This window comes from Oculina patagonica, chromosome 1, assembly GCF_052425735.1.
Source record: "Oculina patagonica isolate OP01 chromosome 1, crgOcupat, whole genome shotgun sequence".
In the NCBI taxonomy this organism is placed as follows: Eukaryota; Metazoa; Cnidaria; class Anthozoa; order Scleractinia; family Oculinidae; genus Oculina; species Oculina patagonica.
Window position 1 is genome coordinate 7,977,071 of NC_135758.1, and position 20,741 is coordinate 7,997,811.

General features: G+C 37.9%; 1 protein-coding gene across 1 annotated transcript; it reads left to right on the forward strand.

The window, feature by feature from the left end:
* Positions 1-1,936: 1,936 nt before the first annotated feature.
* LOC144654043 (neuroplastin-like) lies at positions 1,937-16,424 on the forward strand. The gene is given in 10 exon segments (XM_078514161.1): positions 1,937-2,021; positions 2,024-2,122; positions 4,881-5,093; positions 6,242-6,400; positions 8,541-8,852; positions 11,008-11,160; positions 12,671-12,838; positions 14,693-14,797; positions 15,274-15,280; positions 15,983-16,424. Coding segments are annotated over 10 exon segments (1,383 nt in total). The 5' UTR covers positions 1,937-1,951; the 3' UTR covers positions 16,080-16,424.
* The last annotated feature ends 4,317 nt before the right edge of the window (positions 16,425-20,741 follow it).

Below are 20,741 nucleotides of genomic sequence, written 5' to 3' on the forward strand. Positions count from 1 at the left end.
ATCGATTAGACGTCATTTTCTTTTTGATTGTTTTTAAAAATTACATTAAACTGACAAGGCAACCTCGTATGGACTACTAAAAGCTGACCTTTCTTATCAAAAGGTTGTTTTGGTTTTTCAACATCTATGTGACGAGGGCCAAAAACGATATCGAAATCAGTTCAGTCGCCACTGAGTCGCTGCACAAGAAGTAGAACTGGAATCCAAAGTCCCGCCTACAAACAGTGATTCCGATTACAAACAATAAAGATGGAAAAAGGAAGAGAAAGGAATCGAATGCTGAAAACCCAATCGCCCAAACACAATTTAAGTTGGTGCTTGTGTATACTAAGTCATCTAGTCATTTTCTCACCTCATTTTATGTCATGATCACTGTTATGTGTTCTTAATGTATCTCCCTCCGTTTCTAAGCTCTCTATTAACTTTTTATACCCGGCGTTGATTCAGACGGCATGACGGTTTATCGTTTTGTATGCTCGTTACTCCATCAGAGACAAAGATGAACACGTAGATTAGGTGTATCAGACTTTTGACAAGTCTTTGCTGTATTTTTTTTTTCTGGCACATTTGACCTTTGGTCGATGGACGTGGGTGGAAACATTCATGGTCACATTTCAATCACGTGCGTGATCCATGTCGTGACGTACCTATGTGATTTCGTGACCAAACAATTCTCTTTAAATATTAAGGCCATGACAAACGAAGATACATTGTTGCTCATGTTTCTTGGGCGAGCAAACGAGCGGAACACAAAACAAATGTCTTGTTTCCATGCTACGCAAACCGTCTCCATAACCTGCCTTGCTAAGGAGAAAATATTAGAAGGAGGGATGACGTTTTATCTGGCTTTGTCTGCACTAAGAGAGGTTTGGGGGACAAGTGCACTTCGCATGTGCATATTACATTCCTTTGGCCTGTTCGCTCTGGATTTATTTTTTATGTGAGGTTGTGAGGTAAGAATATTGGGTTTTACTGTAATCTTGCGTAAACTGTTTCCAACACAAAGGACGATTTCGTTGCTATTGTCGTGGCCGACATTTCAGAAAGTCAGTAGTAGAAATACGACTCAAGTCCGACGATAAAACATTTTTCGTGAGACCGATACTCCGAAATTCTCGAAGTTCGTAAATAAATCAATGCATCCGAAAAAATAATTTATGATCAAATGTGATTGTTAGCTGGTTTTTATATCGTCCGTGCCTGTCCTTCTGTCTATTCGGGGTTAGAGCGCACCGCTGTTTTTTTCCAGGTCATTGTTGTCAGCAGATCGCTGAAGCAAAGTCCATTGCCGAGACGTCGATTGACAGACAAATGTCTAGAAAACTGCTGAAAGCTCGTTCCCAATGTGTATAAATCACCGGCGGGATAAATCACTTAAATTTTAAGTTTAAAAGAGTAAAATCTTTCGCCAAAAATATTAATTTAGCTTACGGACTTGATGATATTCGAAAATTTGCTGTTTTATTATACGTACAGTTATTTGCAATGGACTGCCAAATAAACAATGTGCGTATTTCGTTAAATGATTGTCTTCAGTTTCAAAACGACGGTAGCTAGCGCTAGCCGGGATAGTGAAATGATCTATTTGCTTCTGGAATTTTGAGACGATAAATTAAAGATTAACAAATTTCACGTTTTCCTTTTTTTTATCATTTTAATATTTTTGTCAGTATAGGGCGCGAGTTGCAGTGCACGCGCGCGAGCACAAGGCACGCGAGGAGAGAAACATTCCCCCCTCGCGTACGCGTGTATCTCCCACGTGCGTCTTGAAACTTACGTGCATATATTTAAAGGTTCGTCTGTGCTGAATCTGGCCTTCATCCTAGAGGTTTTTCGCTCTTCTTAATTCTTCTAATAACGCGAGAAAGCCGCAGAAAGAAATAAAAAAATACCTTGAAATCTTGGGAGGGTACTCGGTCATGTAAGCCTACACAAAAGTCCCTGGAAAGAAATGAAAATTTGCCTCGTTTTCACGTTTGCCCGGAGGCTGTTTTCTCCTTGGAGACCTCGGTCGAGTGATTTTCACAGGAGGTGCGGTTGACAGAAAGAGCTTGCAAGATGGCCGACCGTGCTAGAATATTGTTTCTAGTTTTGGCGATTTGTCCTGCAATAAGGGCTCAAGGTAGGGATGAATGTGTTACTACTATTCTTAAGTAAATGAAGCGATAGCTGCGAAGGAAATTTTCTCACTAAAACTGAGCACAAGTGGCTCCTAAAAATCTTCTCATGCAATTAACAACAGGCCGAAGAAGGCGACAAGAACATGCCGATTCGAATTATTTTGCAAGGTTGAAGCGACGATTTAGAACATCTCGATTTTTCCTCAGTGAAGCTAAATGTCAAGAAAACATTTACGACTATATGGAGAGATCTTTACGCCGAGGTTGATCTTTGTTTCGGAATTTCTGTCAAAACATGTATGAAAGCATCGCTATAGAAAATAATTGAGTTTCTGCCAATGCAAATTTTGAATGTGGCTATAAGATGGGTTTTATTGTGGTGTTTATAAATAATGAAGCGGTTTTTCGAACCGTCAGTAGTGATTGAAAGTTATTCGATTTCAATTTCCTTTGAAATTTTAAAAGACGATTCGAAAATTGTCGGTTCTTGGTGTTGAAATTGGCACAGGCCAAATTGGCGTGACGAACATTCGACAGGCTTCGTGCTTGCAAGTGATTGTCATGTATTTTGCACGATTTCCAAGCATCTGATTTATATTCTGCTGGCTTTGGGATCAAAATCTTTGGTGATGTACAAGGAAGGACTATCGAATTAAAAATAATATTTTGTGGAACGATTGTCAGAAAAATTTGTTATATCGATGTACGTAACAACTTCTGAAAAGGTAAGCTTATTTTTGCTAAACAGGAATTTCATTTCTATTGTTCTTATTCCGTTAGTATTTTGAGGTACAGTAAAAACCCGCGTGTAAGAACCTAGAAATTAAACCTCAATTTCCTTATTTAAATTAAAAAAAAAAGGAAAAAAACCCAAAAAAAAAAAGGGGGGTACTGCTTAGTTTTAAATGTAACGAAGACTTGAATTAATTCCCATGTTTTAAGGTCTTTTAGATCTGAAAGCTTTTTATTAGTTGTGTATTTGGATCGTTGCAAGTTTACATGTAAAAAATAAACAAGAAGTGATATTTTCTCTCTGTGTCATGTAACGCATAATTTCACTTCATAAACACTATGCTGATGTTGCTGTCAGTGCAGAACTGTGCTTATTACAGCTTGACAGCTGAAATGGAGGTCAGAGAAAACAAACTCTAATAAATAAAGATGGTAAAATTGAAGCTCGGTAAATAAGTTTTAAAGATGAAATGTTTCATGAGCATGGGACAAAGAAAAAAACCCGAGTCCCCGACAGGAATCAAACTCATGGCCTCCAAGATACTGGTTGGGCACTCTAACCACTGAGCTAAGAGACATACAGCAATGCCCGATAACTTACGCGCTTTTGAGCATATTTCTATGGAAAAGGCACATAATTTATAAATTTTTATAAATTGTAAATTTATTATTTTATTATTGATTATCTTGAACCCTCAGTAACTCAAACCTCGTGCTAACTCAAACCTTGTGCTAACTCAAACCAAAGTCGATTTTCCCCGGATTTCTTTCATACATTTACTGTAATTTTACCCTCGGTAACTCAAAACCTTGATACTTGAATCCCCTGCTAAAGCAAAGCAATTTTCATTTCCCTTTAGGTCATTTTCTATATATTTTTACCCACGGTAACCTGAACCATTTCTGTCAATGCATGACAAGTAGCCATAAGCAATCGTTGTGCTTTTTTTATTACAGAAAACTTAATCACTTCAGTTCAGGTTTCTCTGATTTAGGGTACATTTAACTACACTCCTTCTTGAAAATGTCAATAAATCTTGTCTGTCTCTTGAAGTGCAGTGTTCAAGGCACTGATTTATACAGTTATTTTGAAATGTACTGTTCCATTTTCACTTGACTTCTCTATAGTGTAATTAAATTTTATAAAAATGTACACTGCACTGTATGAATAGAAAAACAGTAAACACCTTTTTTCTGTGTTTACGGTCATTTGATCTCAGCTCTTGATAACTCAAACTCCCAATAAGGCAGGGGTCGCACTTACAGGTTTGATGTTTATTATTCTGGACATAACTTCTGTCATCGCATGCTCACGGCATGTGCGACCCTTATGTCAAGACCAGACATAACTATGGCTGCGACACCATAAAATCAAAGGAAGCCGATGTACTGCCTCGGAGCAGGTCATATCTTGCCTAATGGCCTTAAAAAAACAATTTTTATTTTTCTACTGTCGCAACATCAATCAAACCTGAAATAAATTGAACTTTTGCAAGACTGCAAAGATGCCTCTTGTGCACAGCTCCTGAGTTAAAATTGAAAGGCGCTTTTAAAAATTCTCCAGGATTTCTACAACATGGGCAACTTCAATCCATACGAATTTTCACAAGCTTTTCAGTACTCTCAGTATGGGATATACAGCAGCAATAGCCAACATTTACCATCAGCGAATCTTGTTGTTCAAAGCATACAAACCAATAAGGTTTTTGTAAATTGATTTGGAGAAAAGTCGGCAACAAGACACATAACGCACACCAACCTTATAGCTAACAAAACCGTTTGGCGCTTTTTTGCACAAGAAAATTTAAAAAATTGCCAGTCCTGTATCATTTATCGCTTATGTCGCATATGTGCGACCACCTTGACCCTTGTGGTTGATATGTCCCGGCATATTTGCATGACAGCTTATGGGCGAGAAGAGCATAAAAAGTCTATAGTGCGACCCATGACTAACTTGAAGGTTTATTTGAGTTATGGTGACTCAACTGAACATGTAATAAATGCATTTTCTTCATCTTCTTCTTTCAGAGTCACTTTTTGGAATTGTGGAGCCCTTTCCAGAAAACATTTATCCACTTGAGTTCACTTCAGCAGAGGTGACATGTGTTGCTTTTGATAAAAGTGGAACTAAAACCCCTGAGAAAATCCTGTTTGAGAGGAGAGATGAGTTTAATAACTACAAACCACTCAACTCAACCATAAATCCCAACTTGCACTTTGAAAGCCGAACAGACATAGAAGGTGTGAGCACATAATTATTATTATTTAGTTTATTGTATGCCACAGTACAGGGCTCGAGACTTACTTTTTTGCTAGCTAGCCAATTGGCTAGTGACAGCTTTGATGTCACTAGCCAAAACCAATTTTCTACTAGCCAGAATTCTCAAGCTAAGTTAGGTTTAGCAGAGGAACTTTTTTTTGTCTTCACTGGCTGTGTTATCATTATCTTAAAGGGTAATTTTATGTTGCTTTTTGGTAATTTCAGCTTGTCCACAGTCTGATAATTTTGTATATATGATAACGGTGTACTTGTGAGTTCTGTTCTCTCGGTGTTGATTTCGATGTTTCATAAAAGTAACAGTTTTTTTTAAGACTTTCTACTCATGTTAAAGGGTTTGTTTCTAAAAATATGTTTTAAAACTACTAAAATTAATGTCGTTGCTACCTTCACTTTTACCTGCCTTGTTTCCTAACAAACTGTCTTCGTGTATGGTTTTGTTCCAATCATTCCTGAATTTTATTTTGCAATTTTGGCTAGTGAAAGCCCAGAACCTTCAGCCAAAACTGCATTTCTACTAGCCTGTGGCTAGTTGGCTACCGTTAGTCTCGAGCCCTGTGCAGACAGTATATCTTCCGCTCAAAGAGTAAAACTGGAAACTTATCACAACAAAACCCATATCATGGGTGCTTACATTACCATTTAGCCACAAAACCTGGCATTTAGGTTTGGAACGCAAATGGTTAGGTTAATTTTCCGGAATTTTTAGTTGGAACTAATGGACGGCTCCAAAGGTTGGAACGAACCAAATGGAATTTCTCTTACCATTTGCACGGCTTTCCAGTTCCAGCCTCCTATTAACAGAAAACAACAGGAAAAAAAAAACTGAATTATTAATGGTAAGTGGCATCTCTCTTGGTCTGGTTCTTTCTGACAAATGGTAAGCACCCCATGTCTTTGTCAGTATTTTAGAAAATAATATTATGCACAAAGTTTTGCTGTTCATAATTGAGAGAATAAAATAATTATTTGCATGCATGTACATGAAAAATGAACCAAAATAGCATTTGTGACCCTCCTCCACATTTGTCGCCTCTACATGTTGTCAGTAGACCCAATTTTATACAGTACAACTGCTTGAGACATCTAACACTTTACATGTAACTTGCAGATGGAAAAACCAAGCTATCTGCCACCATGAAGATCAAAAATGTGACATTGGAAGACGACAGCTTGTATGGAGCACTAGGAAGCTACGAGTGCCATGCATATGCGGTTGGTGATGTCAACGAGAGATCAAGGCATGGCTTTAGTGTTAGCGTCATCACAAGTAAGTCCTGCACTGCACTTGTGCATATTTTGTGAGTAATTATTGTGAAAATTCTCGTCCCCAGAGCCGCTTGTCCCTCTTAGCTTTTAGTTTTTTTTTAGTTTTTAAATTTTTAACTTTTAAAACTTCACTCTCTGCATGTATAGATATTTTAGCTCAATAGATTAATTTAGTTAGGTATTTTTTATATTTTATTTTTATTTTTTAGCATAGTGATTGTAAAGCGCTATGAAAGATTAGCTAAATAGCGCTATAGAAATGATTATTATTATTATTATTATTATTATTAGCCGCTGTAGCCTGTGCGCAAGAAACAAGTGGCTCTTGGGACACATGATTTGATTGATTAGATTTTAACAAAGAGAGTTTCAAATCTAGCCAAACAAATCAACCATTTTAAACTCTTGGATAACAAAGGGATCTTAAAACAGTTCATTTGATTGGCTGTTCCTTTTGTTAACATCCAGCCAATCAAAACAATCAATCCATGTGTCTCCAGAAACACTTGTTTCTCTTGCACAGGCTTTGCCGGCTAAGATGAGATGGCCAGCTCTGGGGACGAGAATGCATACAATCATGTAACATGCAGAACACCTGAGAACTTTTCTCTCCCCATTTTCTTTTCCTTCGCTCAATATTAACAAAAAGATTAGTTAAGAATTCATGTATTTTACTGGTACCTTTGTTTAAGTTACCCACTATTATAGCCGTAGATGTGCAACGGTAGTTTCTCAGGATAGCAATGTCAATTGTACACATTCTGTGGATATTTAGGAACAGTCTGATTTTCTGTCAACTTTAAATGTACATGTACATGTATTTCCAGACAGAGGAAAACTTCTTAAACCTGACCATTTCAAAGTAACTACAGTATTTATGTACATTGTGTGTGTATGCTATAAACAAATTAAATTGATGTGTGCTTTAAACATGTGTATGAAAAGTGTTTTTATAACTTGCATTTCTGCAGTTATGAATGTTCTTTCTCAAACTGATTAATAAATTTATCAAGTCAAAACAAAGGAAACCATAACCGCATCAGTGGTTTGGAAAACTGATCTTAATTAGCAATAGGTTTTTTTATGATTTTATTTCTCCATTTTCTCTGTAGTTTTTCTTTTCATTGAGCAGATAATTATAATACCAAGGACGTGAGAGGAAGTTTGATCTGATTTCCTAACACCTCAAAGTTTGTCTAAAATACTCTGCTGTAAATAGCTGATGAAACACTGTCTCGAGTGTTTGATATTATCTTCTCGATCAAAACAAAAGCTAAGAAGTAAACAGAGTAATAAAATTGTAAAAAATCTATGCTAATTCAGACTGGGTATCCAAACCTCCTTCACGGTTGTGATTTTCTTAGTTTTAACTTGATGAATAATAAATGAGTTTGAGAAGTTGTGTTCAAGTTAGTGACATTTTATAAATTCTGACCCTGGCTTATTTGAGCGTAAACAACGCTCATAATCTACTCAAGACGTTTCGACCAAGAATCTTCCGTCTTCTTCGGTTGTTAACATGGTAGAAAAAGCGACGGCTTTTTTTAATGGTTTCACATTTGTACGTGCACGCGAGTGACTAATACAAGTACACGCGAACGCTGCACGAGACTATGAAAATTATGTAAGTGACTTATATACATGAGGGATGTCTAACAACATCAAAGAGCAGTCCATGTTTGCGACACAAACTCTAAGATCGCGCAACACGCGAACAAGTTTGGCCATGATATGGATTTCAATCATGCAGCGGTGGTGGACAAGTCAGGCGATTACCACAAGAGACTTTTCCTAGAAGCGTGGCATTCGCAGAGAGACCAGAATGCGGGAAATGAACACATAGACATCCCTCATAATGTTCATAGTCTCGCGCAGCGTTCACATGTACTTGTATTAGTCACTCACACGCACGTACAAAATGTGAAACCGTTAAAAAAAGCCTTTGCTTTTTCTGCCATGTTAACAACCAAAGAAGACCGAAGATTCTCGGTCGAAACGTCTTGAGTACAACATGTAGATTATGAGCGTTGTTTACGCTCAACTAAGTCAGCGTCACAATTTATAAAGAGCATTAATGTCAACTCCTGACTGCAATTTTGGTATTTTTCGTTTAGTGACATTTTTCTTGCTGATTTTTTTAGGAGATGAAATTCCCCAAGTCGTTGTCCCTGATATCAGTGTCTTGCAACATGATGATGATGTCACACTCATCTGTAACTTGACTGAAAGAGGAAATAAAGCTTCCACCCCACTGAAGAGGATTTCGTGGTTTAAAGATGGCGAGTTGTTGGAAAGTGTGCGAAATCCTGACCCACAAGAAGCCAAGGACACACTTGGTCCACTGAAAATTGAAAAAGTCAAGGTCACAGATGGAGGACATTACACCTGCCTGCTGGAAGTGCTGCTACGAAATGTCAAACAATACAATGTGTCAGATGACACTGTGATTCACAGTAAGTACATTTCTATACACAGCGTGCTCTCTTTTGAATGGTGCGATGTAAATGTACATGTAAATGTAGAGCTTCTAGCATAAGTACATGTAGGTTGCAAATCTTATCTCAAGTGTATTCTAAAAATTACAACACAAGCAAGAAAATCCTAGACAAAAACATCATGTTAAATTAGAACATTTATTTCATTCAAAAAAGAGCAGAAAATTAATGGAAAGTTTGTACAACTCTTACCGCGTTGTTCACCCGCACTGAAGACTTGACTGTAGAAAACGGTAGCACAGTTTGAGTCCATACGGCTTTGATGTTGGAATCAGAGGTTTGAAGAGGTCTTCAATAACTCGAGCCATTCACCATTAACAAATTAATTGTGAAAATAATTCCTTTCAAGTTTTTAAAATGGCCTCAAAATCTAACTCTTGGAAAGAGCGTCTTCTTAGTCAATCAAAATATGGTGAAAAATGGTTGATTCGCACGTCTTCATTTCATGTTTTTATAGAGTTCTTTTCCTTCACTTCACGATTCGAAGACGCCATTTTGAAGTCTCTGATCTCAAATCTTAAGCGGTCAAATTCCCGGAAAAGCGGTTTAGTACATTCCAGTGGGAAAACGGAATCCCAGTTTTTTTTTTCTAATTTTAAATTAGAAAAAAATATCTTGTGAGTAGCTAGCTTGTTTCTCCACATGGTTTCTTTCAACTGAAATCAATAATGTATGCTTAAGTGATTAAAGGAGTATGTCATGAGACAGTGGAACCTCAATTTAACAAAGTGCCAAGGGACTGAGGAAATTTGTTCGTTATATCGAAAACTTTGATATTATATCAAGGTACAGTTAACAATTAATTTTCAGTGGTGTTACATTATACTGGTGTGGATACAAATCTGAACAATTATAAAACTACTGAACAATTAGCCTGCAAATACAGCCGCCTCTCATTTGCGTCCCGCAACGAAGAGAGAAACGCGAAGAGAGACGTCTGCGATTCACGGCCAGAAATTTCATACTGATGACGTAAATCTGTCCAGAATCCGGACAGGAGCGCTGATTGGTCAGCTAGCTAATTTACATAATGTATGCGAAATATAACACTTCATTACCACTCATGTGATTACACGAACGGAAAAAAAACGGATGTTATTGCAGACTAAAAGTTGACCGGGGGAAGGATCGTGAAGCTACTCTCAAGCTTTACCTCTACAATTTCTGTAATTTCTCGCTTCATATGTAAATGGGAGACAAAAGAAACTGCTTTATGAACCAGACAAACGACCTCAAAGTACAGAAAGGATGCGCCACTGCAGCTGTTAAAAATAGATCAATTTTGACACCTAACATTGACATAAAGGCAGCCGGCAAAACCAACAAGCAACAAAAATGTGAAATACAGATAACCTGAACGATTCTCAACCAAAGAATAAATGCTACAGAAAAGCAGAATCTAACGAAGAACAGGGTAAGAGGAAACTAAGTGTCTTTCAGTAGAATTGTTATGATCGTTGCAGTATATTTATGGCCCAATACCTCCGAGAGATGCGCTCATGTTCCAAAACAATCAATGTCATTTAGTGATTTCACAGCTTATTTTTCCAAATATTATGTACAACTCATATAGGGATTCCTAATTTTTGCGATGAAGTTATCCGCTGTAAACGTGTCCTTGACTGCCTTGAAAGTGTTTGTGATCAAGCAAGTAATGAGCGGCTGAGAACGAAAGTATAATTATGGAAGACCAACTGCGTGCGGTGTGGGGAAATCTAATTAGCGGTAACGTCATCAGTATGGAACTTCTGGCCATGAATCGCAGACGTCTCTCTTCGCGTTTCGCTCTTCGTTGCGGGATGCGAACGAGAGGTGGCTGTATTCGCAGGCTACTGAACAATTGTTCTTTAATGTCTATTGTCTCAGTACAGATCTGTACATTAAGCTACGGCACTAGAAACTGAACAGGCAGACAAAACTGATTGATTGTTTTTTGTCAAAATCCATCCTTCTCTGTTTCTTGTGCCAAAACCCCACCAGCTAAGAGAAACGGAAAGGGCTATGGAGACGAGAATGAGCAGGGCTCAAATCCAGACCAGACTCCAGCATACTAACCACTAGGCTACTGTGCCTCAAATGCACTTCCCACATGTACTGCTTTCATTCATTTTAGTTGAGCCGTGGCTTCCGGCACCCAAGGAGGATATTGAGGAGAAGTCGTTCAAGGGAAAAGACGTGTCATTTCGGTGTGCTGCGAGAGGATTTCCTCTAGAGGTTGAATGGAAAGTTAAGAAGAAGAGCGAGGACTCTGTACAGTCTTGCATTAGTAAGTCTGATTGATCTTTTGTTTTGATTTGGTGAAGGTTTGAATCATGACAAATGGCAAAGATGGAATTTACCTTATTTATTCAATTAAGCACCCTGGGCGCTTATTTAATTTTTGGACCTTGAGAGTGGGCGCTTATTTGAGGCTGGGCACTTATTAAATTTTCACTATTTTCAGCAAGTAACTAGTAAGTTTATTTTATAACAAAACGTGAAGGTGTACCAAAGCAAAATTTTCACTGTTCATTGAAAGTTTCTGTATAATACTAAGAAAATTCGGTCTTCGGGGAAGTCTCTTAGTAGTTCACCTTCTTACTGGGGTGGGGGTGGGCACTTATTCGAGGCTGGGCGCTTATTAACTTTTCCTGCTTTCAGGGTGGGCGCTTAAATTTGAAGTGGGCGCTTAATCAAATAAATATGGCTTGTTCATTATGTCATGAGCATGGAACAAAGAAAAACTCTAAGTCCCATGGTAAGCTGGGCGATTAAAACTACATTTGTAGCTTCATAAATTATAATTATGACACGCATCCTGCATACTGCTAGGATCAGCAAAGTTAAAAGCATCAAGTTTGAAATAAATAATAAAGATGGTAAATTTTAAGCTTGGCGATACATGATGAAGATGAAATGTTACCAATTATGTTACGAGCTTGGCACAAAGAAAAAATCTGAGTCCCTGACGAGAATTGAACCCATGGCTTCCCAGATACCAATAATTTTGGTTGCTCTATAAACACTGAGCTGTGAGAGACTTGTGGTGAGCTGGGCTGTTTACTAGGTTCATATACAGTATGACAGGCATCCTGCATACTGCTAGGATCATCAATGTCGAAAGCATCTACAGTCGAAGCTCTCTTAACGGACACTCTCGTAAGCGGACAGCTCTACTTACGGCCGCCTTGTCTGAAACCCCGTTTTAACTCCCATACAAACTCTGTATTTTTACATGCTCGTAAGCGGCCATTCCCGTAAGCGGCCGCGGACAATTTCAGAGATAACGACTTGGACTTTTTCTCTGTTTTTAAGCTCCCATAAGTGGACACCCCCCAAAAAATCCTTTTGACAACCTCTGTATTTTGTTTCTTTCAATCAACTTCACATCGCCGTTCGTCACAATGATTTTACAGTAATTACAGTACCATATTTCAGTGTTACCCGTTAGTTTTGTCGTCATCCACGTCCGGTTACATTTCGAAACACCACTTACATAATTAGCATTATGTTAGCTGGGCAAGCTCCCGTAAGTGGCCAACTATCCCCTACACCTCTAGTGGCCGCTTACGAGAACCATTCTCGTAAGCGGCCAGCTCCAGTTGCAGACACTTTTTTCGCGTCCCGAAGGTGTCCGCTTACGACAGCTTCGACTGTAGTGTGAAAATAAGTTCACCTCAGTGTAAAAATCTTTGAAGTGATTATTCATTTGGAGCTATATGTATTGTTTTCCTAGGACCTCTCAACTGTGATGGTGGTGTAATACGTGTAATAACATGTTTTGTTTGTTATGTTAGATGGATCAAATGGAAATTACAAGATTGATCGTGACAATATTTACAGCCCTTACATTCTCACCATCTCTGATGTACAGTACACTGACCGTGGATTTTACTACTGTTGCCTTCCATCCAATTGCTCTGATAGTGTAGAAGGATGCCAGAAATTCATCCTCCGTGTCAGAGGTAAATCTGTTCCTAAGTGTATTATAATGTTTTTTCAGCTGCAAGATAGTTAGTTAAATGTTCATCGTACTTATGCTTATTTGTAGGGAACTAGTGTGGTCATGTGTAGAAACTACTAATACATGTAGTCACTGTACAACAAGAATAGAAAAGGAATTTTTGTTGAGACATAAACATTTTCATAGACCCTTTTCCTCAAAATCATAGTTATGGTTAAGGGAAATGGCACTGTACAAAGCAAAGGTGTACTTTTACACTAGCCAATGTTTTGTGTGACTTGTTAGCAGGGATTAGGAAGGAAAACAGGCAAATGAGCCCATGGCCCCTGTCATTGGAAAGTTATGGGCCATTTATAAAAAGTTTGGGCCATTAGGGTAAATAAATGGGCCAGAAAAAATTTCAACAAAGGTTACATAATTCTTTATTGCTTGTATTTTACACTGGTTCAAGCAAAGTGTAAATGCAAAGTCACAGATCTTATATAGCTAATAAAAATTACATAAGTACTGCGTAACTTACACAAATGAAATTATACAGGTTTAACGTTATTCCATCAAAACTAACAATATCATTGAGATAAAACTATAGATTCTGAACTGGACCTCAGAACTAGATTGCTTGGAAGATACACTTTGATCATGAGTCGTTTCACCAGACCTTCGTTTTCGTCATTGTTTACAGGATCACGATTCTGCTCAGTTGTGGCGGACTTGGCGTTCGTGATGGAAAATGTCGACAATTTTCTCTAAAAGCTGTCCAATTTTAACACTTTTTTGTGAGGCATGTTAACTTTAAACAAATGAGGCTAACAACAGATGCAAATAAATTCAAAGCGGCCTATTAGAATGACGATACAGACAAAAACACGAAAGCCTCGAGCGAGAGCCTCGTTTGCAAGCAAAGTCCGGGTTGAGGATCTGGGGACAAAAATAAAGCGAATGCGGATGAAAGAGTCGAAAAGAGCGAAGGCACCGTGGTTTTTCGCTTCTTTATTCGTGATAAAACTGAAAATTTTACGCATTAAAATCCTTTTCACAAAGTAGTGTATATTTTACTAGCTGTTTGGCGGCTTGGGCGCATCACAGGCCCGGTAAGTACTTTTTTAATGCGCCATTTCGTAGCTTTATACGCCATATGCGCATGGCGCACGTCCTTCCTAATCCCTGTGTTAGCAATGCGTTTGTGACATTGAGAGACAAGTTGCATAAAATATTGCTTATTGTAACACCCCTGACAATGCATAAAATTAATCTTTGCTGTGGTTTTGCCGCATTGGCTGCAAAAAATAGAATTTTATTCTAAATTTTTACATGTATCTTGTGCAACATTTGCCACAACAAAAACATTGTGAGACATGTTAAGGAGGCTCACAATGGTTTCCAGAACTTTCCAGCCGGCACTTATACTTTGATGGGTCAGTACTACAAACCTTTATTAGTTGCTGCTACAATAAGGATATCAAACAAATGTCCAGTCATTGCTTAACAAGTTGGGGTCATTTTCGTGAAGTCACTGGTTACCATACCAACAGTATAACCTGTTAAAAACACCCGTAATTTTCCTTTTAAGCACCTATACATGTAAATCAAAAACAACTCCGGTGACTGCCATTTTTTATTATTGAGTAATGATTAGCATGTTAAGATACAACTTTTTGCAAAGTTTTAAAAAAAAAATTCTGCAGAGTGATTTCAGAGCCACCTCAAATTTCTGAAAAATATGTAAGGTGGCTTACGTTTAATCACAAACAAGATATTTCTGTTAAATCCGTGTAAAGCGGTGAAAAAACGATCTTCGGGTATAATTATTTCTCCTTAATTAAATAGCAGTGGTTAATTGTTGATTTTGTTTCAGATCCTTTGGGTGCACTGTGGCCTGTGATTGGTATCCTGATTGAAGCCATTGTCCTTTTCCTGATCATCTTCTTATCAGAGAAATTTAAGAAGAAGAAGCAAAAAGGTGTGAAATGTCATTAGAGTGATGACCATCTACATGTAATTTCTCCTTACAATAATGATACATTTTTAAGCAGATAGGTGAAAAGAATATAGAAAATTATCAACTAGGGGAATTGTCTTGATCTACCACTAAATTCTTAGAAGTAAAATTTAAACAAATTATGTATGGTCTTTAGTAAGGAGAGGTGACGTTGGCAGCTAGGCCGTGCAGTGTGTCTTTAAGCGACAAGTCACTCCATGTGTACTGCTTCAAAAACAAGCTGCTGTGACAGGACCCTAGGCACACAGCGAAAATAGTGGGAATGTGAACAAGTAAATAGTGGGAATCTGAACAAGTTTACCACTTTGATATGGCAAAAATACATGATGCTCTGTCATTGACAATTTGTATTTTGTTGCAGTAAAATTGACTGATTTGATTTTTTTTTTCTTTATTTTCATGTTGCTGCTTTGTTCATTGCTTATGTGCAATTACAGCCGACAAGTAAGCACAATTTTATTTTGTATATTACATTTTAGTGTTAAACCTTCAAGCCTCGACTTTAAACTTTGTCATGTGTAATCATGGTGTTGCATGAAATGGCCCAGCTAAACGAAAAATCTACATGAGGAAGTCAAGCCACTATGTTTGCCTCCCCCCGCCCTCCTCGATTTTATAGCCCATTTTCCTATAACTCCCATTTCTTCAACATAAAAAAATTGTGTTTATGTCACTTCTTGCAGAAATTTAGAAATTTAAAAAACAATTCTCCCACTATCTCTTTCTTAAAATGTCTTCATAGTTCGTACAGGTCAGATGAAGTCTAAAAACGTTTTGTGATTTTTTAATGTTTTTTAGGTGTTTAATAATTATTTCTCAGGGGAGAAAATGATGGAAATTAATTTTGTAGTCAAAAAGGAAAAATGTTGGTGTCTGATTTGTCCCTTTAGTTTTATCCCATGTTAAAGCCTGGTTCACACACATTGATGTTTAATGTCACCAGTGTGAACAACATAACATAACGACATAGTTGGAATATAATGACATACAGATAGGCATAACGACATAAGGAAAGAACTGAACTTTTCTTTATCTTGTTATGTCGCTAGTGTGAACCAGGCCTTATTTTCCTTGTACAAGTCAGCTATAATTCTCGAGCTTTAACTTTCTTTCTCTCTAAATCTCTTGCATCTTGTTTTTTCTTAGGGAAGATGGCCGCATGGAGTTCAGTTACAGCTCCACTGATGACGGAGACAGGGGACAAGTGCGCCTGCGCAAAGTGGGTGAAACTGCAGTCGCTTAGAAGGGCTTGCTCGCATCACGTGCTCAGCTTGTGCCATTCACGTGTCATCTACCACTGCACTTTAGTTACTAAGAGATAATTACTATAATTATTATGATTTATGTAAACTAGAAAGTCCACTAAAACGGAAAGTGTATGTTTAAAGAATTAGGACATCCTTTTTAGACGATTTTTTATGTTCAACTGCTTATATCGATTAAAACCTCGACTTGTAGGAAAAAACAATTCATAGGGGAATACTTGAAATACATGTACTTAAAACCCGTAAAATAGTTTGGATGGTCAAACTCGGATTAAAAAAAAGATATCTTTTTTTCTGTCAGCCAAATTTCGGCTCAGAGTTCCGCTTTCTTGCGTTGGTTTTGTTTTTTTTTCTTGTTGCAATAGCGGCTGACTTCGGCTAAACGCTAGCCTGTTATAACCAATTGTTAAATCGATATAGTAATCATTTTATTTAGTAAGTAAGTATAGTCGATTGCCTCCCTCAAGGAAGTATGTTAGTTCTATTTAATTAATAGTTCAGTAACCTTTCGCCGAAACCCACTTGCTTTCGCAGACAAGTCCAAGTTTGAAAATTGGATTACATTAAGCTAGCGAAATTTTCTAGTTAATTAAGTTTGAGCAACTAGACAATTGGAGATAAAGTGATTTTTGTGCATCGTAATTACTGATATTATTTACAAGTAGATTGTAACAAAAAGAGGCTTGCTTGCTCATTTAAGACTTTGCGCTTTATTTCAGTGAAACATATTGTACGGTTTGTGTTCACCACTCGACATCTTTTAAATGGTTTTCCAAGCTATTCGTTCAGTCAAGAGGGAAATTACCGCACCTCCTTCGAGACGAAATATAAACTTGCTATTTATTGGCCAGACCACGGGAAACCAACAAAAGATGTGAAAAAGTTGCCAAAAAGATGTCAAAACTTAATAAAAACTTTATAGGGTGGTGACGGTGCTACTACGAAATATAAGAATACGCTAAGCTAATTTACACAATTAGAAAAGGTTGATCCTTTGCGTTTTGTTTCCCGAGAACCCATAAGAAAAGTTGTAGGCGAACTCTTGGTGGTTTTCAAGGGATTTAGCGCCAAAAACGAATTTGAGCCTGCTGTTATGATGCCTTGGTCAGTTATGTTACCCAGAGAAAAATGCATACTCGTTACCAGGGCTTGAACGCCAGAAAGACCCTGGGATTGAGGTTGGACGAAATTACTCGGGCACTGTCTGTCGGAAGGTCCTCGTGTTACGTCGTTATTGGACATCAAAGATTCGAAAAAATCGTTTCTCCTTCGGGTATTTGTGCCGTGAAGTGTTTTAAGTCAATTTTTTTAAGACACAAGAAAACAATGTCAGAGAGAAAGTAATGGACGCATTTTGTATTTACTTCAAGGATATTGATTGTATATTTTTATTTACCCATCGCTTTATATCAGTTACAAGTACAATGCTTTGGACTGGTTTGTGGAATATCGTACGAGTTTCTTGATGTTTAAGTGCATTCAGTAGCGTATCTTCAATATCAAATTCTGTCAGCCGTATTGAATGTGTTATACACAGTCAGCTAGTGCAAGTTTAAGAGCCAAGAACCTTTTTTGGAAATCTTTAGTTATTTTTTGGAAAGCTCCGACAAATTTCTGCAGTTTTTCGCTCATGATGTACCTCTTATTTTTTCGGTTCTCGACCTTTTTCTCTAATTTGACACGAGACCCGCCTCCATGGACATTGAAACTAAAGAGTAGGATATTCACCCTCATTATTTACCACAAGAAATCAAAAAGGAAATATTTTATCTGATATATGAGCGGCTCGTCATATCACGTGTGCGATACCGCCAATAATACAACGGCTTTGTTGCCTTGTGATTGGCTGTGTCCTACGCGACATAAAATAAGTACAGATATCAAGCAAACTTGACAGCATTGCCGTAATCAACTGATGTTTTAAGGAACGGGGTGAAATACTATTTAAATCTTAGCTGTGCTTGTCAAGACTTGTTTCTATTACGAAACTTAGAGTATGATTGCACGCTTGTAAATGGCTTGAAGTGAAACTGATTGGAATAAACGCTAAGAAAAACCACTGGAAGAAGATCATTTTTTCTCACTTTCAAAAACACGTTAAATAGAGACTTGATGGCAAGGTCAGGGAATTATATTTTGGTTACTGCAATACAGTCAACTCTCTCTTAACGGACACCTCTATAAGACGGACTCCACTATAAGACGACGGACGCCTAGTGTCAGTCCCGTTCTTGCCGTTTTTCAGTAATTTTACTGTAACTTAACTCCCTTTAAGACGGACACCTTAAGACGAACGGTTGGAATCGGTCCCAAAAGTGTCCGTTTTTGAGAGAGTTGACAATAATACCGTGTTTATTCGATTAAGCGCCCACCTCACCTCGAATAAGCGCCCATCTTGTAGGTAGGAAAAGTTGATAAGCGCCCAACCCCCACCTCCCTCACAAAAATCCCTGAAGTGCTCAAGAGGAGTACTAGTATTGATTAATATTGAAATTGCCTTGGTACTACTACGACACCCGTTAAGACCCAGTATTTTTTAGTATTTTACAAAAACTTTCAATTGCAGTTTTGCTTTGGTACATCTTCACGTTTCATTATTATTCATTGTTTTGTCGGAAAATAAACTAACTACTTGCTAAGAATGGTGAAAATTTAATAAGCGCCCAGCCTCGAATAAGCGTCCACTCTCAAGGTCCAAAAATTTAAAAAGCGCCAGGGCGCTTTATCGAATAAATACAGTACGTGGCATTGAGAACTTTCCCGAAAGTCTTGCATAGTTTCCAGCCCTCTATTTTCGTCGCGGTAAACTCGTTTCGGGTCACGTGGTCCGAGCGAAAAAGTGAGGCCGTTCGCCCCAGATTCGTCACCGAAACGAGTAGTGACGTCATAGGATACCGCGAAGGCCTTGGGAAAAAGCCGTACAGGAACTGCGCCGGCAACCTTTGGTCCAAAGATTGCGTTTGTAACTATGACCAATCGCAGACAACATACTGTTTCCTGAACAAAAACAAATGACTTGCCTTAAGGCCCGGCAAAGCAAGGAAACATGTTTCCAGAAACATATCTCCTTAATTGTTTCCTCGTTTTGCCATGTTTCCATGCCGCGCAGAAGCACGGAATGTTTCTGCTGTGTAGCAGAAGCACATTTTGCTTCCTGGAAGCAAAATTGGCGCTGGAAACAATGCTTCCCAAATGGCAAACTCGAAAACATCAGGGAAACATGCGCGAGCTTCAAATGTTTCGGGAAAACATGTTTCCTCGTTTTACCAGGCCTTTGCGAACGGTTACCGCGCCTGGCCACGTGGCACCACTTGTTTTCCAACGCATGGCAGCTCGTGTTTTTCCGCGCTTTGTACTTTGTAACTCCTTGTGTTTTCCCGCGCTTGAAGTGTTGAGCGTGTTTTACCGCGCTTGGTAACTTGTAGCACCTTAAGTTTCCCCGCGCTTGAAGTGGTGAGCGTGTTTTCCCGCGCTTTTCGCCACAGCATAAAAGTCGGGATTTACGTGAAATAAAGGTGATTTAATCTGAATTGAAGCTGGTTATCCAACTTTAAACCATTAATTAAATGTTGTTAAAGGTGGTTAAACCGACCTTTACACTACCGTGTTTAAATGTGATTTAAACTGAGTTGATGTAAAGAAGTATCTTCTTCTACCTTTAAACTTAATTGTAAGGCTGGCATAAAGGTCAGCTTAAAAAAATGTAAAGATAGCGTAAAGCTGATTAAATTCTAAATTTACGCCAGTTTTACTTGAGCTTTACACCACAGTAAAGTTACGTTTCCATGCTGTGCACCGCTCCTTATTCTGATTGGTTAATTACATTATTTACGTAACACACAACTCCATGTACCAAAACTTTGCTCAAAAAATTTTTTCGATCCTTTAAAATTCTTATTTTAACCTTTTTAGTGACAAATTCGAAATGTACTATTTCCTTCACTCGTTCTGAGATTTTGGTAATGCATACATGTCAACTCTTGTAGTTAATTCACAGTGTATAGACGTTTCCAGAACTGACGCCTGAAGCAAAAAAAAAACTTTATCAATGTCATTCATTACTGATTCCTAGTCAATTATCTACAATAATATAATCTTTTTTCGAGTCATTCTCCATATCCATTTTTCAATTTTCTTTGTTAGAAAGTTGAAATATTCAATACTATACTTTAAAATTAGAATTTAAGTTCTTTTCCTGACATCTATATTGCACTCGAATTTTTTAGTTGCTCGAGAGGAGTCCTTGAGCCAGCTCTTAAACAAAGCAACTTTCTCTCTCTTGACGAATAGAATCGCTCATTCATACAGAGCAACAAGTTAAAGTCAAATAAAGCACCCTCGACAATATTTGTATGCGAACACTGACCCCATTTAAAAATGGCCGCATATTTGTTTTCCGCCCTCTAGAAAAATTGAAAGCTCGATATAATATTATACCACAACGCAGTTTTTGCGATGAAAGCGGCGAGCAACAGTTTATAGAAAACTGTTTGTCAGTTTACATAAAACAATGATCGACAATTTGTAATTTTCACAAATACGATTGAGTCATGGTCTCTTAACGTTAATTATCTATATTTCCTGGCGAAAAATATATTATGTCAGATAATCTGAATGGATCGTTCGCCTTCGATCGAATC